The sequence below is a fragment of the Scaptodrosophila lebanonensis genome, unplaced genomic scaffold (assembly GCF_003285725.1).
Source record: "Scaptodrosophila lebanonensis strain 11010-0011.00,11010-0021.00 unplaced genomic scaffold, SlebRS2 tig00001418-arrow-arrow-pilon, whole genome shotgun sequence".
Taxonomy (NCBI): domain Eukaryota; kingdom Metazoa; phylum Arthropoda; class Insecta; order Diptera; family Drosophilidae; genus Scaptodrosophila; species Scaptodrosophila lebanonensis.
The window spans coordinates 2,320,576-2,343,154 of record NW_022060744.1 but is presented as its reverse complement, the minus strand read 5'-3'; the positions used below and the strand labels follow the sequence as shown (position 1 = coordinate 2,343,154).

Genomic DNA, 22,579 nt, shown 5'->3' with positions numbered 1-22,579 from the left:
GATGACGCTGGAGATGTGCAGTTGGGTGGGGGAGGGGGGTGGTTTGGTGGGGTCGGGGGTAGAGGCGGGGGAACGACAACGAAAGATATACTCCGAACCGCATGCCAAACTGAGCCGAGAGTCCATGTCATGCCAGGCCAGGCCATGCCACTTAGCTACGTAGCAATAATAATAATGGCAACAACAACAACAACGACAACAACAACAACATCGGCAACAGGAACAACAATTGCAACAATGCAGGCGGCACACAGTGGTTAAAAAAATAATTGAAATTTAATATTCATGCCATGCTGTGCGCATTATAGATTATCAGATCAATTTATAAGCATAATTAATTGATTTTACAATTTTTTTTTTTTTTTTGCCTACCAAAGTTTGACTTTGCTTACAAATTTCTCTCTAATCTCTACTACGATTTATTTATTATTATTATTTATAATAACAAGTTGTTCATTTGTTGAGTGACTAATATATTTGTCATTTAGTCATTCATTCATTGAAACTCTGTTTTTATTGCATTTGTTGGTTTAGATTTTCTTTATTCATTTATTTTAATTTCAATTATTAATTAATACCATTTTTTATATAAAAAAAAATGTATTTATTCAATTCAATTATTCAATTGTGGATTTATAAATACATTTAACAATTATTTACTGTTTAGTTTATTTTTTGGCTTTATTAGAATAATATTAATTTAAAAATGAATTCACCTATTCATTTGCTCATTCATTTAATTATTAATGCTTAATTTTTAATTATTAAATTTGATTCTTTTAAATTTTTGATTTTAAAATGTATTTAATTATTATTTATATAAATATTTATTTTTTAGTTTACTAATTTTTTAATTTAGTAATTTGTTATTTATTAATATCTTTAATCGGTTATTTTTTTGTTTATTAATTTTCCATTCTATTAAATTTTTATTTATTAATTTTCAATTTTGTAATCTTTTATAATTTGAAGCTGTTCCCTTTTTATTTTAACCTAGAATTTCGCAATTATAGATTTATTAATTAATTGATCAGTTAATGTCGTTTAATTATAATTATTAACTGATTGATTAAATTGATTAATTTCTTCAAGGTATCTCTGTACCTATTAATTTATAAATAACGGGAGTAAATGTCTTTAAAATTTGAAAAATATGTTCACAATATATTTGTTTCATTGAAAAAGTTTTCTTTTCTTATTTGTTTCAAGTATTGGGTAATTTCTACATGTATGTTTGTTTTAGAGTATACACATATAGTATGTGATTTGAACATTTGATTTATCAATAATAATATTTCCTTCAAAAGACTCTCGGAATCTTCATTCTGAAGACAGTCTCTTATGATTCTTAGAATCTAGATTTTAAAATTTTTAAAATTAATATTTTTCACTTTCTTTCGGTTCGCAAAAATGCTTGACTTCGAGGATAAATTTCGCCTCCAATAACCGCGATAGATAGATGGTTTTAATATTGATTCCATTATATTTCTTTGCACCACTGTGCAGTAAATACAGCAATGACAGAGATCAGATGACAGCAATGTAGAAGAAGAAGGCGGCGCAGGATAACAGGCAGAGCTTTGCGGGAAAACAAACGAAAAACAAGTAACGCGAGTTTTAGCGGTGGCTGAGCATTTGTCCATGTGTGTGTGACTGACTGACTGACTGCCTGTCTTTCCATCTGTGTGTCTGTGTGTGTGTGTGCGACCACGTAGTAGGTGCAAGCATAAGCGCTACTAATCTGCTACTCAGTGGCATATCAACTAAGCATGCCAGCCAGCCAGCGAGCGAGCAAGCAACCCAACAAACAAACAAACAGTGAAACAGACCAACAGAGAGAGAGAGAGAGAGAGAGAGAGAGAGAGAGAGGGGGGGAGGAGAGAGCGACAGAGATGGGATAACTGACGGACAAACAAAGCCAACAGCAGGAGTCGTGTGAGTGATCAGACAGAGGCACAAGCCGCAGATTACGTATCCGACGCGCTGCACAGTTAACTTTTGACTTGGGCTGCATTGGCGCACAAAGTTCCTTGGCTGCTGCGCTTACACATTTGCTCTTTCGTATACCCCATAGCTGAAGCTTGAAAGGGTATACTAAGCAGTCGAAGCATCACATATACTTGTATATGTAACAGGCAGAGAGAGGCGTGGTAGTAACCATGTAACAGGGACGAGAAGAATTGCTAGAGACAAATCCGTTCGTCTGTTCGACTGTCTGTACCTCAAATATTCTCTAACCAAAATAGCAAGAGTCACCGAACTTGGTATTTACACTGGCCTTAATTTTTTAAATTTAAATTTCCTGGAACTCCATATAATTTCTCAACATAATCTGAAGTTCGATGCACTATATCCCATAGCTGCCATAGGAATAATTATTGCTGCTGCAAAGTTTCCTTTACTGGAAGAGCTGTGGAGGGGCGGGTACAGAGCATGCCACAGTCGGGCATGTTCCACTCTTTTTTTTTGTATTTGCAGACAAACAAACAAACAGACGAACGAACGAATGAAGGAACCAAAAGACAGCCGCCTTAAAAAAGAGGGAACGGACAGAGGCTGCTTAAAAAGTCCGCTCATGTCTGTGCAGCAGCCGTAGCCTTCATTTGTTATTCAAAAGTTTCTGACTGCGCTTTGTGCGCCCTCTCCCCCTGCCTCTCTCTCTCTTTCACTCACTCACTCACCACCTCTTCACATTTTCTTGTCTTTTCCATTTTTTTTTCTCATTTTTTTTGACCAGCGCGTACGCGCATTTTACGCTCACGTACATAACATGTCCATGAACGTAATTGTAGCTAAAGTTCTGAAAGTTTTCCGCAATCCTTATCATTTTTTCTTAGTATATTTTATATTTTTTACCTGCTACCCATAATGAGCGATAAACGCACCCGAAATGCATAGTAGTCCGCTAACTCAGTGCCCCACAGCCGAGTGGGCAGCTCAGCAATTCAACAGCCTCGAGTGGAACGGCAGGAACGGCAGCAGTCACTCACTCAGTCAGTCAGTCATTCAACCATTCAACCAGTTCAGCCCAGCCATCAATCCCAGTATCAAAACAAAAAAAAGGGCAAGAGGGAAAAAAAAAGTGCAGCACATGCGAGGCACTTTTATTGTCTGAGCCTCGGCGGTATGGCCTTACAGTGGTCGTTTGTTCCGATTTAATTGAAGGCAAGTGCTTGAAGATGTGTTTATCGCACATATCGTCCTTTTATTAGTGGAAGTATTTTATTTTACATTCTCCATCCACATATTGACACGCTTTTACGATATTTATGGATCGAATTCTCCTATTTTACTCGATTTTACCTCAGTTTTGGGTTCAACTCACTGTAGCCTACTTGCGCAGATTTAGTGAAAGCAATTGCACCCCATTTACGGGTTGAATTTCCTCCCAGCCATGTTTTTTTCTTTTTTCAATCAGATCTTTGAGGCGAAAAGACTTTTATTTGTGTTCTTATATAGATTAAATATTTACTAACATAAATCTCAAAATTATTTTATAAAACGCTTTGAATATTGTCGATTAAGCGTAGTGGATACACAATTTGTGCCTATTGCAGCCCTAGTTATATTTTTGTATATTGTATATATATTGTATATAAATTTGTCAGTACATTACAGATAGTTTCTATTAAAAAAACACTACTTTGTTGAGTGAATAAGGTTATTACAATTGAGAATATTTTATAATTTCTCGTTAAATTAAATTTTCCCTAATCTTCCTTCTTATATCGCTGGTCGTTTTCAATTAGCTCATGCTTATCTGTTATCAGTTACTATCGATTATTGATCACTGCAGCTATTCGATCACTATTTGGTCACTGCTTAATTATTAGTTGCTAGCGATTACAGGTTGTTCCTCCTCCTACAACTTTCTAGCAAGAGCTTCATTAAAAAGTTATCAAAATCTGTGAAACTTTTTCGCGTCACTTTGTCTTTGGAACCACAGTGCGATTGCATGCCTGCCTGACTGACTGACTGTCCATTTAACCAGCCAGCTAACTGTCTCACTTGAGTCCCGGTGTCGGCTCGATGTCGATGTCGGCTCGTTGTCTGTGTATTCAAGTTTAATGGCCAGCATTTTGCATACAAAGCGGCGCGCTGGCTTTGATTGAAAGACGTTGAAAAATGTTACGAAAAAATTCGACAAAAAAAAAGCACAGCAAAAAAGCAAGGCGAACAAAAAAGCCTTCAAATGCCGTTCAGATTGTACAAATAAATAACGCCAGAGCGGAGCATAAATATTATCTATTTATTTTGTTATATTGCTTTTTACTTAAATATTTTGTTCGTTTCATTTATTTACTTATTTCTATTTTTTTCCAGTTACACTAGTTTTTGGCCGTGTGCGGAAATCGGGAGATAACATTTGGTCAACTGGGCATCGTGTTTATTTAACAGCAAAACTAAAAGCAAGCATTTTTTTTTTTTTCGAAAAATATACATAAATTTATCGAACAAATATGCATAAACTTTTTTAATATTATTGCGTTTGTGTGCGTGTGTGTGTGTGTGTGTGTGTGCGTGTTGAAAAAAGGAAGGAACAAGATATTGCATTTATATGCGTTGTTGCAAAAATAATGACTAACTTGATATGTGTTTGGATACAAAGATAAACAATAACAAACAGTAGAACGACAACAAGAACAGCAACAGAAATTTAAAGCGAAACCGAAACAAAAACAGTGTGAGAACAACAACAATAACAATAAAAAAAATTAAATAAATACTCGCCTGCCACACACATGGCAGTCAATAAATCTAGCAATATATGCCAGATAAAATATGGGCTTTTTAAATTCCCAAAAATGCAACGACCCTCCGCTCCTCCCCACAAAAACCAACTCCCCACCAAGACCGAGGTCTGAGTTGGGCAAAGTATTGAAATCGAAGCCAATAAGCTCGATCGCTTTTTAACTATTTTCTGCATTTGACAACAATAGACTTTTGTCAGTTCTTGGACAGAATAAATTGAATGTTAATGTCGTGCCAGCTCGACTTCTGCATACGCTAAACACGCCCTATTGCTCGCTACAGCCGTTCAACTTAAATCAAGTCTGTAGTTCCAATCATTTCTATCCATATATTTTATCGTTCTTTATGCATGAAAGCTCACATTATAAGCGACAAACTTTTTGGTACTTAGAATGATTTACCTGGTTAGTTTATCGATTTGAATGAAATTTCAGAATATAATGCAATACTATAAACGACTGATTTTGTCAAAACATCTTTTAAAACCAAAAAGGCTAAAAGTGATTTTTTCTTTAATCGTTTCTATGTCTGGTTTGATTGGGCAAACATATATATAAAGTTTGATATCGCTAGCCCCAATGGTTCAAAAGTTGTGGATGCTCATACAGTCGAACAGACGAGCGGACGACCGAACGAACAAGCGAATAGACAAGCATTTCTATATCGGAACTTGGCGTCGCGTCATGCTGGCTATATAAGCACCTCCAAAGTGGGGTCTGCTTCTGACTGTTCTATAGATTTGGCGATTAATTCTAGTATACCCTTTTACCCATTCGAATATGAAACAAATAAGAAACGCACAGGTATTGGCAGGTGGATCGGAATATTTCGTGGAAGAAGGAGCGAATTCCAGCATTCAATTGCGATAATTCGCTTAGAACAAACAATGGCAATACGCCAATAACCACAAAATAGTGTGGTGTCCAGAGCCTGCAACGTGTCTGTTAGCTAATCGGAGCCTTAATCATGCAACTACAATCCGTAACTTACATAAACGTTCGTCCCAATGGCTACCCTCCCCGGACTAACTAGCCAACCAACTAACTAACTAGCTAGCTATGCCTGCTGGCATGTTTTAAAAGACCAGCACTTTCAACTTTTCACCCAGGGTTTAACACTAATTTGTTGCCGGAAAATGAAAAAATAAACACACACACACACACAGACACACACACAGAGGCACACGCATGTACGGGCAGTGTGTATGTGTGATAAATATATACAACGCGTAACGATGGCTAAATATGTGTAAATATAAATTATGTTAATTATTTTTGCTGCGTTTGTCCCGCGCCCGACCTTTGGATTGGATTGGAGTGGGATTGGAGTGGGATTGGAGTGGAGTGGAATGGAATGGAGTGGGACTGGGCCGGGCTGCAATTATGCTAATTGTGTTTTCAATTATTATATGCTTATTTATTATTATTTCGCTTTTGCCGTTCTCTTCCCTGTTTGCTGCTATTGTTGGTGATTAAAATTATACAATGCGGTCGGAAGGTTGGCCTGTCTGTCTGTCTGTCTGACAGTCCGTCGTTCTGTCGTCGATTTGTGAAAAACGCGTTGCATGAATTTTAAGATGATTTTATTTTCATCAAAATTAAAATTGATTTTTCCCCCCACAGCCGTGCATTTTTATTTTTGTCTGGACTCCTTAACTCGCGTATTTATCCATTTTACAACTCGGCTTTGCCACATAATTATACACCCACACCCACACCAACGCACACGCACACGCACTCGCGCACATATTCATTAAATAATTATGTCTATAATTAAAAGCGAAACGTACAGCTGTGCGGTAAAGCATTGACTTTATAGTCGCCATGATGATGGCATCAGCATCAGCATCAACATTATTATTATTATTATAATATTATGTGTGTGTTTTATAACAATTTGCATGGCTTCTTTGTTTATTAGCATAACGTATCCTCCTCCTCCGTCTCCTCCTCAAAAAATATGGCAATACGGCTCAGCTCGCGGCTGATAAATGATAACAGCTGGCGCTCCCGATTCCAAGCCCTAGCCCCAGCCCCTGTCCCTGTGCCAGTCCCACTCCCAGAGCCAGATCCAGACCCAAAGCCATTGGCCATTGCCATTGCCATTGATTATGCAAAATGGCGCGCAAGTGGCTTAAAAATGGCGCCGGCCAGCGGCAATTAATGCAGCTCATAATTATGAAGGCAGATGGAGGAAGGTTGGACAAAAAGATGGATGGACGGACGGAAAGCAGGCACTAAGAACACGTGGCTCCGCTTCTGTGCAGCGAACGATGCGCCTTCCTCTTTATTTGGCATTTTATTAATTAACGCGGCTCCTGCCGCTGCCCTCAAATATTCGAGCAGTCAAACAGTCGAACAGTCGAGCAGTCAAACGATCGAACAGTCGAATAACCAAACAATAGCGCAGCTCAACACACAAACGGACGAGGATTTGCACACAGCGTTGATGTGATGGCAGTAAATGGCATGAACTAGTTCACTAGTTCCTTAAATTGTAGCTTAATGCCCTATTTGCAATAAAAATTATTCTAATATTTGATCTTTTCCTGCTGTCAAACGATCGAATAGCCAACCAAGCAGTTCAGCAGACAACCCAACATTTTTGCGTAATTAGGATAGCAGCCATTCAGATTTAAGCCGAATCAAGCTTAGCTAAAAAGTCAAGAAAGTTTCTAAGTTTTCTTCGTTCCTTAAAATATGTGCTCTCATTTTGATTTCTGCAACAGCTTTTGATATAGTGCACCGATATTGATTTATATTCAGTAGTTCAAGAAACATATAGAAACAAATAGTTAAAACTAGTCTGCATGCCAAGTTTCGTAGGTCTAGCTAATTTTTTTGCAGAGTTTTCGTTGTTCATACAGTCAAACAAGTGGACGGACGACCGATTTGTTTCTCACTGCTGCTTACACATATATAATTTTTATTTTCATTACAGACTAATATCCCTAATCCCCCTTCAGTTACAAAAAAAAAAAAACGTAGGCCATGGGATCCCTTAGAAAATATTCTTTGCTGCCCCTATCATTTAGTTTAGTTATTATTTATCGAACTTCCACACATTTTCACAAAAAAATATATATATAATAAAATATAAATATATATATGTGTTAGGTAGATAGGCTTTACATATTTGTTATGTACGTGTCATCCGAAATAAAAAGTTTTGTGTAATGACAGATGAGGATTTAGTTCTTCTCCGTCGTCGTCCACCAACGCTATGTGATCTGCATTGGTTCACTTATTACGGGACATCTAAGGCTTCTCGACCGCATCTTCTTCGGAAGCATCGGAAACATGCAGCTCCATTATAGCAGTGTCGCCTATTTCTTCTGTTTTCTCTGGGACTTTTGCAAACTTTGGATCACCATCAACCTGCTTATACTCCAAAAGCTCATCCACTGCGGAGCCCTCTTGATCCTGTAAGAGTCCAGGGAAGTCATCGGCTTCTTCATCTGTCTTCTCAGGTTTCTCATCTTGCTCATCTTCCTTACGCTTCATCACCTCATCAGGAGCCACACTAGCATTGGAGCTCTTAAGCTCTTGAGTTTCTGCAGCTTCCCCAGAGCTCTTCTTTATATTTTTATCTTCATCGCCCGCACGAGCATTGGAGTCCTTTGGCTCGTTTTTGACTGTTTCGTTACCTGAGGCCATCTCGAACTTTCCGTCCACACTCTCTGCCACCCGGCGTCTCTTAGCCACCAACGAAGGTGGCGACTCTTCCTCATTTGTGGCAGCAGCGACACCAGCACCCGAGGGTTCCAAAGAGCCCGATGAAGTGACCTCCAATGAAGGTGCCCCATTACCCTGAGTTGAAGATGGTTGGCTTTGCAACGGCATGATGACATTTTGGAGCCCCTGCATTGGTCCGCTTCGATCACCATTGAAAAATTCGCGCATCAGGGCCATGCGGTAGTTCATGTCATCGAGCATGCCGTTGAGACCTCTTAGGGACCCAAAGCCCTCTAATAAGGCAATCAACTGGGGGCGCGAGAGAATGTTCAGCGGGTGCTGCACCTGACGCTGTCGCAGTACCGGCGGATTGTTCAGCAGAAAGTTGATGCGCTGGAAGTACTCCTCATCCCGGTCAGTTCTCGGCTCCTGCATCCAGAAGAACAGACGACGTGTCGACTCCCTGAACTTCAGCAAATAAACACGACCGGTGACACATTGATGCATGCGCTGGCACTCGAAGTCGTTGGGAAAAACAATCAAGTCCTCCTCGACCATATCTGTGCCCCGATCCTTCCAGCAAAGGTGCATCAGTCCGTTCCCGGACTGCAACATATAAAGGAGTCCCTTGCGTACATCCGCATGCACTACCTTGCCGACAAGGTTCATGCGGCCGGCCCTAAACTCCACCAGATGGTTGCAGTTCCTGCCCGACCCAGAAAACAGACCACGATTTCCGAACATGATGCCCGCAATTTTTACTGAGATTTGCAAGAAATTGTTCGATGTAAGTATTTCAGAGAAAATCTGGTCTTGTCGGCTTGTCTTGACTGTGGAAAACTGGGCTGTAAATCATTTTTGACAGTTTGGCTAAAGCTGAAAGAGTGATAATACTTTCGATTTCACTCGACTTATTATCGCCGAACTAGGTATTTAATATTTACAGTATTTACAGAATTGGCAACAAAAAGCATTCCATTATCTCTCCATAATTGTTTCCTTGTTGCAATAATTGGACTGACAATTAGCTTATTTATAATAAATATCAAGCATTTAACCAAAAAATATAACAATGATCATTTGTAGCAGAAGTATAGTATAAAAACAAAGCTATATACTTGTATTTATACTCTGTACATGAAATGTACAAGAGTGAAATGTACGTGAGGTAAAATCGACCCACATTTTTTTAAATTTTCTTAATTTTTTTAATTTCTATAATTATTTTAAACATATGTACAGAGTATTTCAAAGTCGGGACACCCGACTTTAGCTTTTTTACTTGTTTCTTTATAAATGATGTTATTTAAGATCCCTCCTAAAAGGTCATTTATTTGATTAGTGCCTTAAGAAGTGGCATCTTAAAATATAGAAGCTTAGATGCGACTTCGAAGATTAGAGTTAAAAGTTATTTAGAAGACTCCAGTTGACCCGGAATGGCGGGTCGAGCATTCATCCGCTCGCTTCTCAGTGCTAATTTAAATAAAAAAGACACACCACTATTTCAACAATTAAGAAAAAACTTTATCCATTCGCTGTTCTTTCTTTATGGTTCTAGTTTCCAACGTTCCTGGACAAATGCTCGCATTGCAACACTTAAAGAGAGGCACTTCGCTTTACAACACTAATAAGAATCGATTACACAAAATGTTCTGTACTTTGTTGCTTGTTATATTTTTTCTTTTTGAATTAAGAATTGGCGAAGAAATCTTTTGCCTGTCTGACCAAGCAATAGAGAATGCTGCTTAAATTTGTCCCACCACTATTTCAACAATTAAGAAAAAACTTTATCCATTCGCTGTTCTTTCTTTATGGTTCTAGTTTCCAACGTTCCTGGACAAATGGTCGCATTGCAACACTTAAAGCGACGCACTTCGCTTTGCAACACTAATAAGAATCGATTACACAAAATGTTCTGTACTTTTGCTTCATAAGCTTGTCCCTTTTTGTGCTGAAAGCAAATTATTTGGCAATAGGTTATCCAAACAAGACACAATGATTCGATTGAAATCAAGCTTTGGAGCTACGTTTCGAGCTGGTTCAAGGCAGACAGGCTTAGGCATTTTGGCCAACTGCTGTTGCTGCCAAAATATATTTCTACGCTATTTCAAATGCAGTGCAATGCGCACCGAAATGCAATCAATGCGAATTAAATTCCCCACGTGGCTGCCGCCGTTGCTGCACTTCGACTGCAGTGAGTGGCTTGGCTGCAGAGCAGAAGCAAAGTAGATGGGGGGGAGGGGGTCGGCATGGAGGGAAGGAAAAGGAAAAAATTGCAGTGCAGCACACACGGCGTCAGGCAGCCGCAAAAATTTTGCACAAAACTGGCTGCGAAATTTAATTGAGCGTGAAAAATGTGCAGGCTTACCTAGACAGACAGCCGGACAGACAGACAGACAGACAGTCTCTCTGGAGTTCAAAAGTAGAGCGCCTTAAAGAGCGTGTGTGTGTGTGAGTATTTTCAAGAGATTGTCATTGTTGCTTAATTAAAAATAAACTCCATAAAAATTGGAAAAGCTCATGGAATATTTGTGCGAACAAATAACAAGCAACCAATAGCACAACGCAAATTGCAATACATTTTTAAAACTACATTTATTTATTGCATATACAATAAATAAAAATGTTGTGCAATGTAAATGCGTGTGTGTGTCTATGTGTCTGTGTGTGTGTGTTTGTGGCATAAAAACGAAATCCCCAAAAATTGTTGCCGGCAGCTGCAAGCGAATCATTCAAAGCAATTACAGCAATCACAAATGTTCAAAAGATTTTAGTTGCATTTTGTTTATCTCCCTCACTGACTCTCCTCACCTCTCCTCTCCTCTCCTCCCCTCGCACTCGTTGTCATGGCTTTTTTATTTAATATATTGCATTTCATTTTCGGTCATTTATTCTATTCGTTCGCTGGCGCCCAAAAGCAGGCAATGCAATTTTTACAACTAACTACAATTTCACAAAATCTGTGACAAATTGGCTTAAAATATTGCTGCAGCATTGCAGTACACAGCACGTCCATACATATATATGTAGTATTTGTTGGTTAGTTATATGGCTTAAAACATCACTTTGATTATATTCATAAAAAATGCAAATATTTCAAAACAAGAGGAGCCCCCAAAAACACGCTTACTCTGGCCGCGCAGCAGTTAATAAACACAAAGGCGAACGTTTTAAAGGTGCTTTACATTCTCAATGGCTATATATACTTATACACACACGTACATATATAAAATAGTTGGCCGATTTTATGTACATTTTAAATGCTGTACTATAAGCTTGTTGCGCTAATTGTAGGCACAGAAATGTTTTCATTTTTATTGGATAGCAAGTGTCCTTTGAGGGCTTTGAGTAGGCGGGCGAGCGCGTCCGGCCAATTAGATTGCAGATTTAAGTTTTATTTATTAACCAATTGAATGGTTCTGTTTCTGACATGAGAATTTTACAATATTTTCTCTTACTACGAGAAGGGGATTTGTAACGTTTCTAGCTATTAGAAAAATTCGAGGTACTCAATTCAAGCATTCGAGAGTGTTTCAAAGTAAAGCCACAGTGACAAGATTTTCTAATTTTTTCATACAAATTTTATCTTTTAAATTGTAATTATTTTTTTACTAAATATGTATTTTTCAGAATACCTGCTTAAATTTTTTTTAGATAAAGCTAAGCTTTGTACAGATCGCGAAATAATGTTTTTTCTTATTTTTTGGTTGGCAATATATGAAATGTTGAGTTATAACAAATATTTGGTTGTATAAATTCCACCAGTTTGATTAAAATTAAGGAATCAATAGCATACCATTGGGTCTGCACTTTAAACCCAGACAATCTCTTTATTAATATCCCCCATAGGTGCTCTATTCTTTTTTTGTAGGTTTCAAAGTCTTTTAAGGGTCATTATCTTGCATTAAGTTGGCCAAAAATTGCAGATTGAAGTTCTGATTAAAAGAATAAATATCGTTTCTATGACTTTTTCCATCACCTTATATTTAAAATGATAATGTTTGTTAGCAAACATTAGCAGAACCTTAACCAATTCATCAATTTTAATTTTTCTTTTATTGCGCTTTCCTCTAATTAGATTTGCAATACAATTTTAACATTGACTTAAATTTCTGTGCAATTGCAATAACGTTGCTTTTGCCAACACATGAGAAGCGCAAAGAAAAGCTTTAAAGAAAGTTCAAGTAGTTCATCTGCCATGTACTTCAAATCATTTTGTGTACTCTATTTAATGGTGCCATAAATTCAAATCCTTTGATATAAGAAACATGAAATTTGCCGACAAGGAAAGGACTATCGAAGGATAATGGAACCCAATTGGATATTAAATGGTGCATTTGTCTTAATAATGCTGCCGTAGAAAATGCTTTGTGCTTTGTTGCATTAAAAAAGTGCTCTTTTGCAAAAAGTATATCGAATTTCCAAGGAGGGGCGTTGTTTTTCTCACACAAACACACACACACACACACATACACACACACATACACGCACAGAGCAGCAGAACAGCTGTTGCTGTTGTTCGCCAAAGATCATGTATCCCCCGGCCCTACCTCCCTACCCCTGCCCTCGTTTATGGGGCACCCAGGGCAGGTGCGTGGGATATCGTTCAAATATTGTTTCATTTTTTCCATGGGGCGGCTGTTATTGTTGTTGTTGCATGAAAACTGAAGCGATCAGCGCCGTCGACTCTCAATTTACTTTCCGCCCCGCTTGCGCGCTACTCGATTACCCCCTTCTGCCCATGGGTGAACCTTTCAGTTATTTATTTATGTTCTGTTGTTTGCCGCCGCCTCCACCTCCACCTCCGCCTCCGCCTCATCCTCCTTTTTCCGCTTTTATTATTCTTTTAGTTTTAGCTGTTGTTGTTGCTACATTTAGCTGCTAAATGCCTGCGAGCAACGCTTGCGGCTCGCATCAACATCCTGTGCCTGTGCCGTGCCTGTTTTTTAGTGACGTTGCACACATGTTTCCAACTCGCACACACACACACACACACACACACAGGGCCAGATACTCGCACACAGTTATCGGTTCGGCTGCTGTCGCTTCGGTTCAATTACTTGTAATTTTAGCCGCAGCAGACACAACAACAACTCAACTTATATGCGGTCCTTTTTATGACGCACAGACAGGTAAGAAGTCGAGTCTAGTATCCTGCCTATACATGTATCCATGTGTGTGCGTGTGCATGTGTGCGTAAATTCTCACCATTGTTTTTTTCCAGACACTCGTCGATTACTCTCAACTCAACTCAAAACTTGCTACTCAACATTTTGTATAACAGGGGTAAGGATATCTTTGGCATTGTCTGCTGCTTGTTGCGAATAGAAGGTTCATCTGTCTCACAGTATGAACGCCTCTATTTCGAATAACCCAAGTGTTGGATGCACCAAAAATTTATATAAGCATTATTAGCTGTTGTTGCAAATAAAGTGATGTTCGAAAAGTGTTCAACAACTCAAGCACCTCTATTTTATATCGAATATTGAGTATATTCAAAAAGTTGTGAGATCCTATATTTGTAACATTAGAAGAGCTCCACAAACTTGGCCAGCTTGACAAGAGTATGCTTTAGATGCTTATGGAAATAAAGACATCGACTTACAACCACTCTATCTTTTAATATCGTATGTCTGGCTGACAGTATGAACGCCTAAATTTCGAGAGATATGGAAACTAGGCATACCTCAATTGGTATAGCTACGAACTCTTCTGTTTAGTAAATGAAGTGTTCTTTCGATTTTCGTAGAATCAACTCTAACATGAGATTATCAATTAAAAATTAGTTCAAAGTTTATTTTGGTAAGCAGCGCTGTTTAAATATTTCTACTAAATAGTTTTTTTATGGGACAATTCCATTACATTTTATATCTTATTTTCGATATTCAAAGCGAACGTGAGACGCTTGTGAGTGCATTTCATGTTCGGTTTGAGCTTTGTTTTTGTTCTGTTGCGCCTCTGCCTCTCTGTTCTACCCCTCGAACGCGAGCAGCCGACACACGCATCCTTGCTGCCTACTGCCTGCTGCTGCTTTATTTAATTTCAATACATTACATTTTTTTCTTCGCCGCTTCTGTTCCTGCAGTTACTGATGTTGTTGTGGTTGTTCTGTTGTTGCTGTTGTTGCTGTTGTGTGTGTTTTTGTTACCGTTTTTCGCTTTAAATGTGATTTTGTTTTTTGTGAACAGAGGCGTGCCTCCGCACACACACACACACACAAACACAGATATGTAGATACGCATGTTTACATACATCCTTTTTATTTCATGCTTAAGTTGTTGTAATTGAAGTGTAAATTTAACATCTGTTTAATATGCATTAAAAAGAAGCACCGACATGCTAGTGCTGTGCGTGAGTGCGTGTGCGATCGTGAAAGGACGCGTAAAGGACACCATTCACGATGCCACATCAGCCGCCACAGAAAGTATTACTTGCACTACAATGCTACCATTTTTGTGCATCCAATGGGGTGCGATCTAAGCCACTATCCATATCCCACCCCTCCTGCACACGAACGTTTCACTTGTAAGCAAAGCAACAGAAGCAGCTCTAAGGCTCTTCAATCGATAAAATGTTTAATGTTTGACAGTACGAACGCCTAAATTTCGAAAAATATAGAAGATAGGTGCACCAAAATTGTCTCAAGTATGGACTCGATGTTTATGCATATGGAGTGCTCTCTCAATCTTTGTACTATCTACAGTATCTTGTACTTCCTTTGTGGGACAAAGGTGGGTCACGATCTAGCAATTTGTCGCCTCTAGCACATATGCCTGTGGCTTGCCTAAACTTTTCACTTGACTAGACAGCAAAGCAACAACAACAACTACAACAACAGTAGCAACAGAAACAGCTCTAGTCAGGGCCTTAGCTTAGGGCTCTTGAATCGATAAAATGATTAACGCATCGTCGTGGCGCAAAAACAAAAACAAGTGGGAGAGATGAGGATGAGGAGGAGGAGGAGGAGGGAGAATAACAAGTCGGGGGCGAGCAAAAACAAAAAAAAATTGCCTGGCAATTTTCATACACCGTTTAATTTGGCTCATTATCAAGGCGCGTCTATGTCCTCGCACTCGTCTTCCTTTTCCTAGTCGTCCTTTACGGCATCACAGCCTTTTGCTTTTGCCGTATTGCTTTTTCTTTTCTTGCGTTTCGTTTGTTGATTTTCCGTGCCGTGCCGCTCTGAACAGAACAGTTCTGTTTTTCCAGCCTGCGCATTTTCCCAATACATTACAGAAGACACACACAGACACAGATACGAATCAAGTAGGTGTGTGTGTGTGTGTGTGTGTGTGTGTGTGTGTGTGTGTGTGTGTGTGTGTGTGTCTAGGCACTGCTTTGCATTCATCTAACAAACAAGTCACGTAGCATAAACGACGTATGGCACACAGAAAAAAAAAAGAAAAACCCACACACACACCAAAAACCAAAAGAAAAACTCAGCAGCAACAGCAGCAGCAGGACGAAGGGAAAGGACAAAGGGCGGGCAAGGTAAGCGCAGAGAGAAGAGGCCAATGCCGTCGCATTTTGTAGGCGGCCGGCCTTTCACATTCACAAGACGGTCCGATATTGTGGGTGCGGGGCAGGGGTCTGGGGTGCGGAGAAAAACAAAAGCAAAAGAATGGAAACAACAACAAAAATATGTGCATAAAACTTTTCTAATAATAACGATAAACAGCTGGCAGTATGTGGTCGACAGCGGTGGGGGGTGGGGGACGGTGGATGGGGGATGGGGGAGAGGCGTTTGGGTAGCTTGGGGCGCACCAAATCGGTGTATTCCGGATTGGGAGTTTAAGTTAAAGCTTTGGCTCAAGCACCGCAACCTAAAATGCACTTCAAAGGCACATGGATGCGTGGTCAGAGGGAGAATGGGGGATGGGGGGATGGGAGGATGGGGAAAAGCCGCCGTTCAAGAGGCAGTATTATTATTATTATTATTTCTACTCAAGGTGAACCCTTCGAAAAGGGGGCCAGGGGGTCATCAACTTTAGCTGAATGGCGTGCAAAATTAATTGCGTGACTATCAGGCGGCAACTTTGAGCGGAAAATGAAAGCAAGCATGTTTCATATTTTGTTCAACCCTCCTCCTCCTCCTGCTCCTTCTCCTTCTTCTTCATCTCTTCTTCTCTTCTTCTTGCTAAAACAAAGGCCGTAGATTTGTGGAAAAAAGGACAGAAGGGGCATGGGGGGAGGTAACATGTAAAGACTTTTTATTAAATGAACTATAGATTACTGCTTCGCTCTCTGGTCAGTACTGGCTGCGATATGTTAGCAGCCACTGTTTTGTTTTCAGCAAAAGATTAATATTGGGGTGGTTCTAAAATCTGCTCAACTATTAGGCTGCTTCTACAATCTCCTTATGAGTTAATTCTTCAACAAAATATTCAAAATACTCCTTCAACATTCTCCTCAACTACGAGGCTGCTTCTACAATCTACTCATGTGTCCATTCCCCAGACAGTCATCGAACGAGTCTATTTATTAGCAGCGACTGTTTTGTTTTCAACAAGAGATTAATATTAGGGCTCCTTCTCTAAAATCTCTTCTCTATAAAGGCTCCTTCTACAATCTTCTCATATGTCCATTCGCTAGACAGTAATATTAAGCAGGACCTTCTACAATCTTCTCATGTGTTGATTTCGTAGACAGTCCTGAAAGAGTCTATTTGTCAGCAGCCTCTGATACATCGCGTCTACCATCTCCTCAAGCGAACTTTGGAGTTGTGTTTACTTCATAGTCGGGGTAACTTGGCGTAACTCTACTATTTTGCATTTAGCTTCAACATTTGTTTATTGACAGACCTCCTACCATCACCCTCAATAGCAGTTGTCACCTTTTTTGCAATAATTAGCGGATGTTCTAAATTCTCGGAGAAGATTATATTCTTCTTTTTTTGCATCTTATATAAGGATTAGCAATACAGTCAGAGAGAGAGAGAGACTTTTATATAAATCCATAAAGCAGACTACAAAAGAGATATGCATCCAAATTCAAGATATCTTGTATGGTTTCCTCTAAAGATTGGACTTGAATATTTTAAAATTAACAAAAACCTTTCTGTATTATGCACAAATATTTGAAAAGCGAATTGAATATCTCTCGGTTCTAATACTTTTTTCCCAGCTTACAGCTATATTTTAGCTCTTTTTTTTACACTGTTCCCATTTCTGTTTTCACCTCTTTGCAGAGTCCTTTTACTTTCCGCTAATTGGCTGTCTTCCGCATTTGTTTTGACTTCTACTCTCACATCATCTTCAGTTCTAAAGGTTAAGGTGCTTCCTGGCTATCCCTTCTTTTTCTCTCCCAAAATTCTTGTTTACTCATTAGAGCCACCTATTTTTGGTTGTTGAACTCTCTCTGTCTCTCGTAGCACTTTGGTTTCAATTGCTTTGTCATGTGCTCCTTTTTTTCCAGCTTCGATCAACTACGGACCTCAGCTACCTGAGGCGAGGCAAGAAATGCCAATTCCTGATTCGCAGCTCGACCGACACGAACAACCGCAAAGAGAGCGTTTTAATGCGCCCACACACACGCACACTCCCTGGTAGGTAGAAGGCATAGATGAATGGACAGATGGATGGCTGGTTGGATGGGCGAAGAGCCCACACAGTCGGCACACACAGCAAATCCGAGGCATATGCTAAGCAGATTTCGCGCACAGAAATCAAAGCAGGCATGCCAATGGGATATAAGATTGGGAAGTGAGAGCCGGCAGCTGGGTACTGAGTGCTGGGTGCTGGGTGCTGGGAACTGGGAGCCGAAGGAGTTGCTTGCCTTTGAAGTGCTGCCACAAAATTGACAATGTTGGAGCCGGAAATGGCAAACAAACAGCAAACATGGCATGGCCAATAAATTGAAATTGTTGCTAATTTTCATCGTCGTTTTTGTTGTTCTTGTTGTTGTTGTTGCTGCTGTTGGATAATACGCCAAAATGGAGAGAAGAAAGGCGAAAAAAAGGAGAAAAAATTTGAAAGGAAAAAAAAAACGCAACTTATTTCTCACAGATTTCAAAGTAAATATGCAAAATATTTCTTAGTACCACATTAATGCATCAGACGGTCTGATGGGCGCGGTGAGAAGACGCTACGGGATGAAAACTGTGACTCCGACTGGCTGCTGCCAGTTTGGGTCGCGCTTGGTTGGCTGAATGGCTTGCTGGCTGGCTGGCTGGCTTTCTGGCTGGCTTGCAAGCTGCTTGGCAAGCAAGACAGCGCTGTGATAGGGCCAGGCAGTCACTCAGAAGATAGACAGCAATGTGGGCGCTCAGGAAGCAGACGCCGCCACTAAAACTGACTTGACGTTGACTGCGAAACCCCCATGTTAAGCAACAACAACAAAAAAGTAATGCGAGAAACGTACTGTGCGTCTGTCCCTGTCTGAGAGTTTTTGGCCGAAGCTTAAATGTTGGCGGCATGTCATGGAAATAACATTAAAAACACATTAAAACCGCGAATGTCTGCGCGAGAGAGACGCACCACAACAACAAAACCTAAACGAACTGCACAGATAGTGGCGACGCCAGCGTCTGCGTCAACGTCTACTGCGACGGCGACTGCGACTGCTGATGATGGTATTTGGTAATAGTGGATAGTGCAGATTATGTGTTATACTTGTATATAGTATAATGGGTCTTGGCTGCTGGTTGGTACGAAAAATTCCCTTTAGACTCAAGCTCATAAAACATAGGGGAACAAATATTATTGAAAAAAGAAAAACTTAAGATCATTAGGATTGAGAGAAAAATCTCTGCACTTCCTCTAGAATGGATTACGCACATTCCCAGAAATCTAGAGAAGAGCTTCCGGCTTCACTTTTGCCAACTATACTTGAAAGAAAGGTGTACTGGATTAGGAGCTCCATAGAACGCCTTACTCCCCTGCCTGTTTCAAGCTTAGATATTAGTGGATAGCAAAGTATATTTACTTTTAAAAATGTGGTATAAAAAATTCCCTGAAAGAGTAATTAAGACTGAGAAAAAACCTCTAGACTTCGTCGAGAACCCAGTACTTCTCAATATATGTATAGAACACATGCTGACGTCTTATTATGAGAGTGTCCCACACGTACCCTGTTTTTATCCGCCAAAGGGATCACGGATATCATCAGTACTTCCAGATCGTACAGCCTTTAAGCCTAAACCTCAATAAACTTGATATACAAGTAGACTTGACAGCGACTGAGCATCAAGGCAACTGCTTCTCCTTTTGAGGCCCCCCTATATCCATTAAGTCTCCTGCATCTCTAGACTTCCTCTGGAAAGGATAAAAAATTCTTTAGTTTGCCTCTTTCGAGCTCTTGGCCTTTTTTGAAATGGCTCTAAACTTCCACATAATGGCTTATTAGACTCGGTGTCTGAAAACTTCGCTGACCTCCAATAATCGCAGCGCTTATTAGACTCGGTGTCTGAAAACTTCGCTGACCTCCAATAATCGCAGCGACTAACTTTCTCTGCCGACTAGCTGGTGTTGAGGAGTGCAACGACGAGCTCGGAAACTATTCAGTAATTCGCATTCCAGCTCATAGCGCTCTTAAGGCAGCCCCTGGCTTCGACTTGGACTTCAAGTTGTTAAGCTGCCACTGAAATCATAATATATTGCTAGGCAATTGCCACATGACTAAGCGCTGCTGAGCTCTAGCTCTTGTTTAATGAAATCTTTCCCAGAAACTTGACAATTCTGTGGCGATATTGAAATGTTTAGCTATTTGTCGATTGCCATTTCCGCACCACTACACTGCCACTGATGGCTTTATATCTGTCTATCTGTCTATCTGTGATTTAGTATATGTTTGTGTGTGGCTTTTGAATTTGATTGCACAGCTGTGCTTGTTTTAGATTTACTTTACCATTCAATTCCATCGAAGTTATTGCTCGAGCTTAATAAAATTGATGTCGACTGATGTGACACATACCTGCAATGAAAGCAAATGCAAAATTGTATTAGCTTCTCCTTTTTTCAGAAGATGCGTGCAGATGATGATGACGTTGATGATGATGCAGTTATTAATATTGAGTGTGATACTTGTAGACTAGTACTTGTATGTACAAGTATGTATCGTATCGTATATGTACTTGTATATAATCCGGCTGACATGTGAGCCATAATCAAATGACTTCCGTTGCGCTCAGTAACTCGCAAATGTAAACAAAATCAAAACTCAAATTAAACTACTGCCTCCTCATATGGCATACTACTTGTATGTGCGAGTATATAAGCAATAACATTGAATATTTACTGAGGCAGCTCCTATAAACAGATTTGTGCGCGTATCTGTGTGCTACACGCAATTATCTCATATGATACACCAACTACAATCGGAAACCCAATAGACGCCATTGACATCGACATCCCCATCGCCATCGCCATCGCCATCGATGTCAACTCATTAGCGAGCGCAGTGCGCCCGCTGTCAGCTTTCATAGCCGTTGGTAATGTAAGTTTACGGCTCTAAGCCGCGTTGCCTGGCATTAACAAATCGTAAAATAAACCGCATGAAACCCAACACGAGCAAACGCCTCACCGACTAATCGACTAATGCATGCCCTCAAAAACAAGAAACTATCTGGAGCCCAACAGCTGCGAGCAACGCGCCTCCATGTGGTGCTGGTTCTGGTGGTGATGGTGGTGGTGGTTCTGTGGTTAGCTGCCAAAATGCTGAGCCCTATAGAAAGGTGAGAAGACAAACAATAAATTCAATTGCTATCTAATCACAAACATGTTTTGCATGTCTCCTTTAAAGAGCAACTCCGAATCCTTGTTGGGCCCGAGCACTTTAAGCAGAGAAAAAAGAATCTTATTTTCTTTAATTCCTGCTAATTTATCAAGGAGTAATCAAGGAGTTTTCGCATTTTTTTTTTTTTGTAGTTTTGAGAGAGCAATAAATTACTAATTTCTTAATAAAAAAAAATAAAATAATTGTTACGAATCGACCTGCAGATCTGACCATAACACATCAGTTTGACATATTTATATACATATGTACATATCAGAGCAATTGCAGGCCCCGGCGAGCAACTTGAAGAAATTTATACTCACAACCTTGTCAAAAAAAAAAAAAAAAAAAAATTTTATGCTGTTCCATCAATTTTAAGGAAATTGAAGCTATAAAAGCCTAAAAACTTATCGTCCAATTCGTCTAATTCGATATAATCGTTTAAGATAATGAACCTATCAAAAACTAGTTAGGAGAGAAATTGTTTACCAATTGCTTGACTTATGGAAAAAATTGGGAAAACCTGTAATCTTTTGAAATTCGAATTCAAAAATGTATATATTTATAGCTGTTTTCATTGTCATTTCTAGCAGACCTATGTTTTCAAAAAAAAAAAACAAATATATTTAGTCGCAATTACCTATAATATTAATTATAGTAATAAAAACAAACAATAATTTTTTTCAAATTTTCTCGACCAGCATTCAGTGTTTTCAGGCTCTCCATTTCATCAACAGTTCTATTAGCTTCAGTTCAGCTGCTGTTGATTCGTTTATGGCACAATGCTTGTGACAGTTTCATAATAGCCCGATTGTTAGGGTATCATACATGTAGTATTTCAGCCAACTAGCCCAACAAGCAAACAAATTTGCACGCTGTGAAATGTTAACACATTTCGGCTTCGGTTCGCAGATGGGGGAAAGGCTTTTAAAGAACGTAATGAGTATTGGAGAATTCCGCGTTGTAAAGTATTATTAATGGACTTGCAATTGGTAAAAAGCGGACAGCAATAGGCGGCAATAAAAATAGAAACTTCGAGCACAACAACAGCAACAACAACAACACAAGCAATTCATGAATCACACACACCTTGCAGGTGCGTACGTGAGTAATTGAAGTTTTAATTTGTCGGGGAAGCTGACAAAAAAAAAAAAAACAACAAAAATGAAATGCAAAATACAAAACACAAATACCCATGAGTGGTAGCCACAGTGGTTGCGAATTGCTTTTAGCCAATCAACTAAAATCAACTTTGGCGTACCAATCGTTCCTAAGGCAGATATATGATATAGTTTTTCAAATTATAAATAAAAGTATTGCTTAGGATATCTTTACTTACTGTAAACAAAATAGTTTTTGGTATTGAGATTCAATTTTGCACAGATTGTTCCTATGGTAGCTAATTAAAATATTGAGGCTATATATGATTTGTAATAAACTTG

General features: G+C 39.4%; 2 protein-coding genes across 2 annotated transcripts in view; both read right to left on the bottom strand.

Annotated features, from left to right (window-relative positions):
* The window catches only part of LOC115633411 (cell wall protein IFF7), a 159,818-nt gene that overhangs the window by 92,567 nt on the left and 44,672 nt on the right, over positions 1-22,579 (bottom strand). The window lies entirely within an intron of this gene.
* LOC115633238 (proteasomal ubiquitin receptor ADRM1 homolog) lies at positions 7,777-9,240 on the bottom strand. The gene has a single exon (XM_030530633.1). It carries the CDS (start codon positions 9,168-9,170, stop codon positions 8,010-8,012), a length of 1,161 nt encoding a protein of 386 aa, XP_030386493.1. The 5' UTR covers positions 9,171-9,240; the 3' UTR covers positions 7,777-8,009.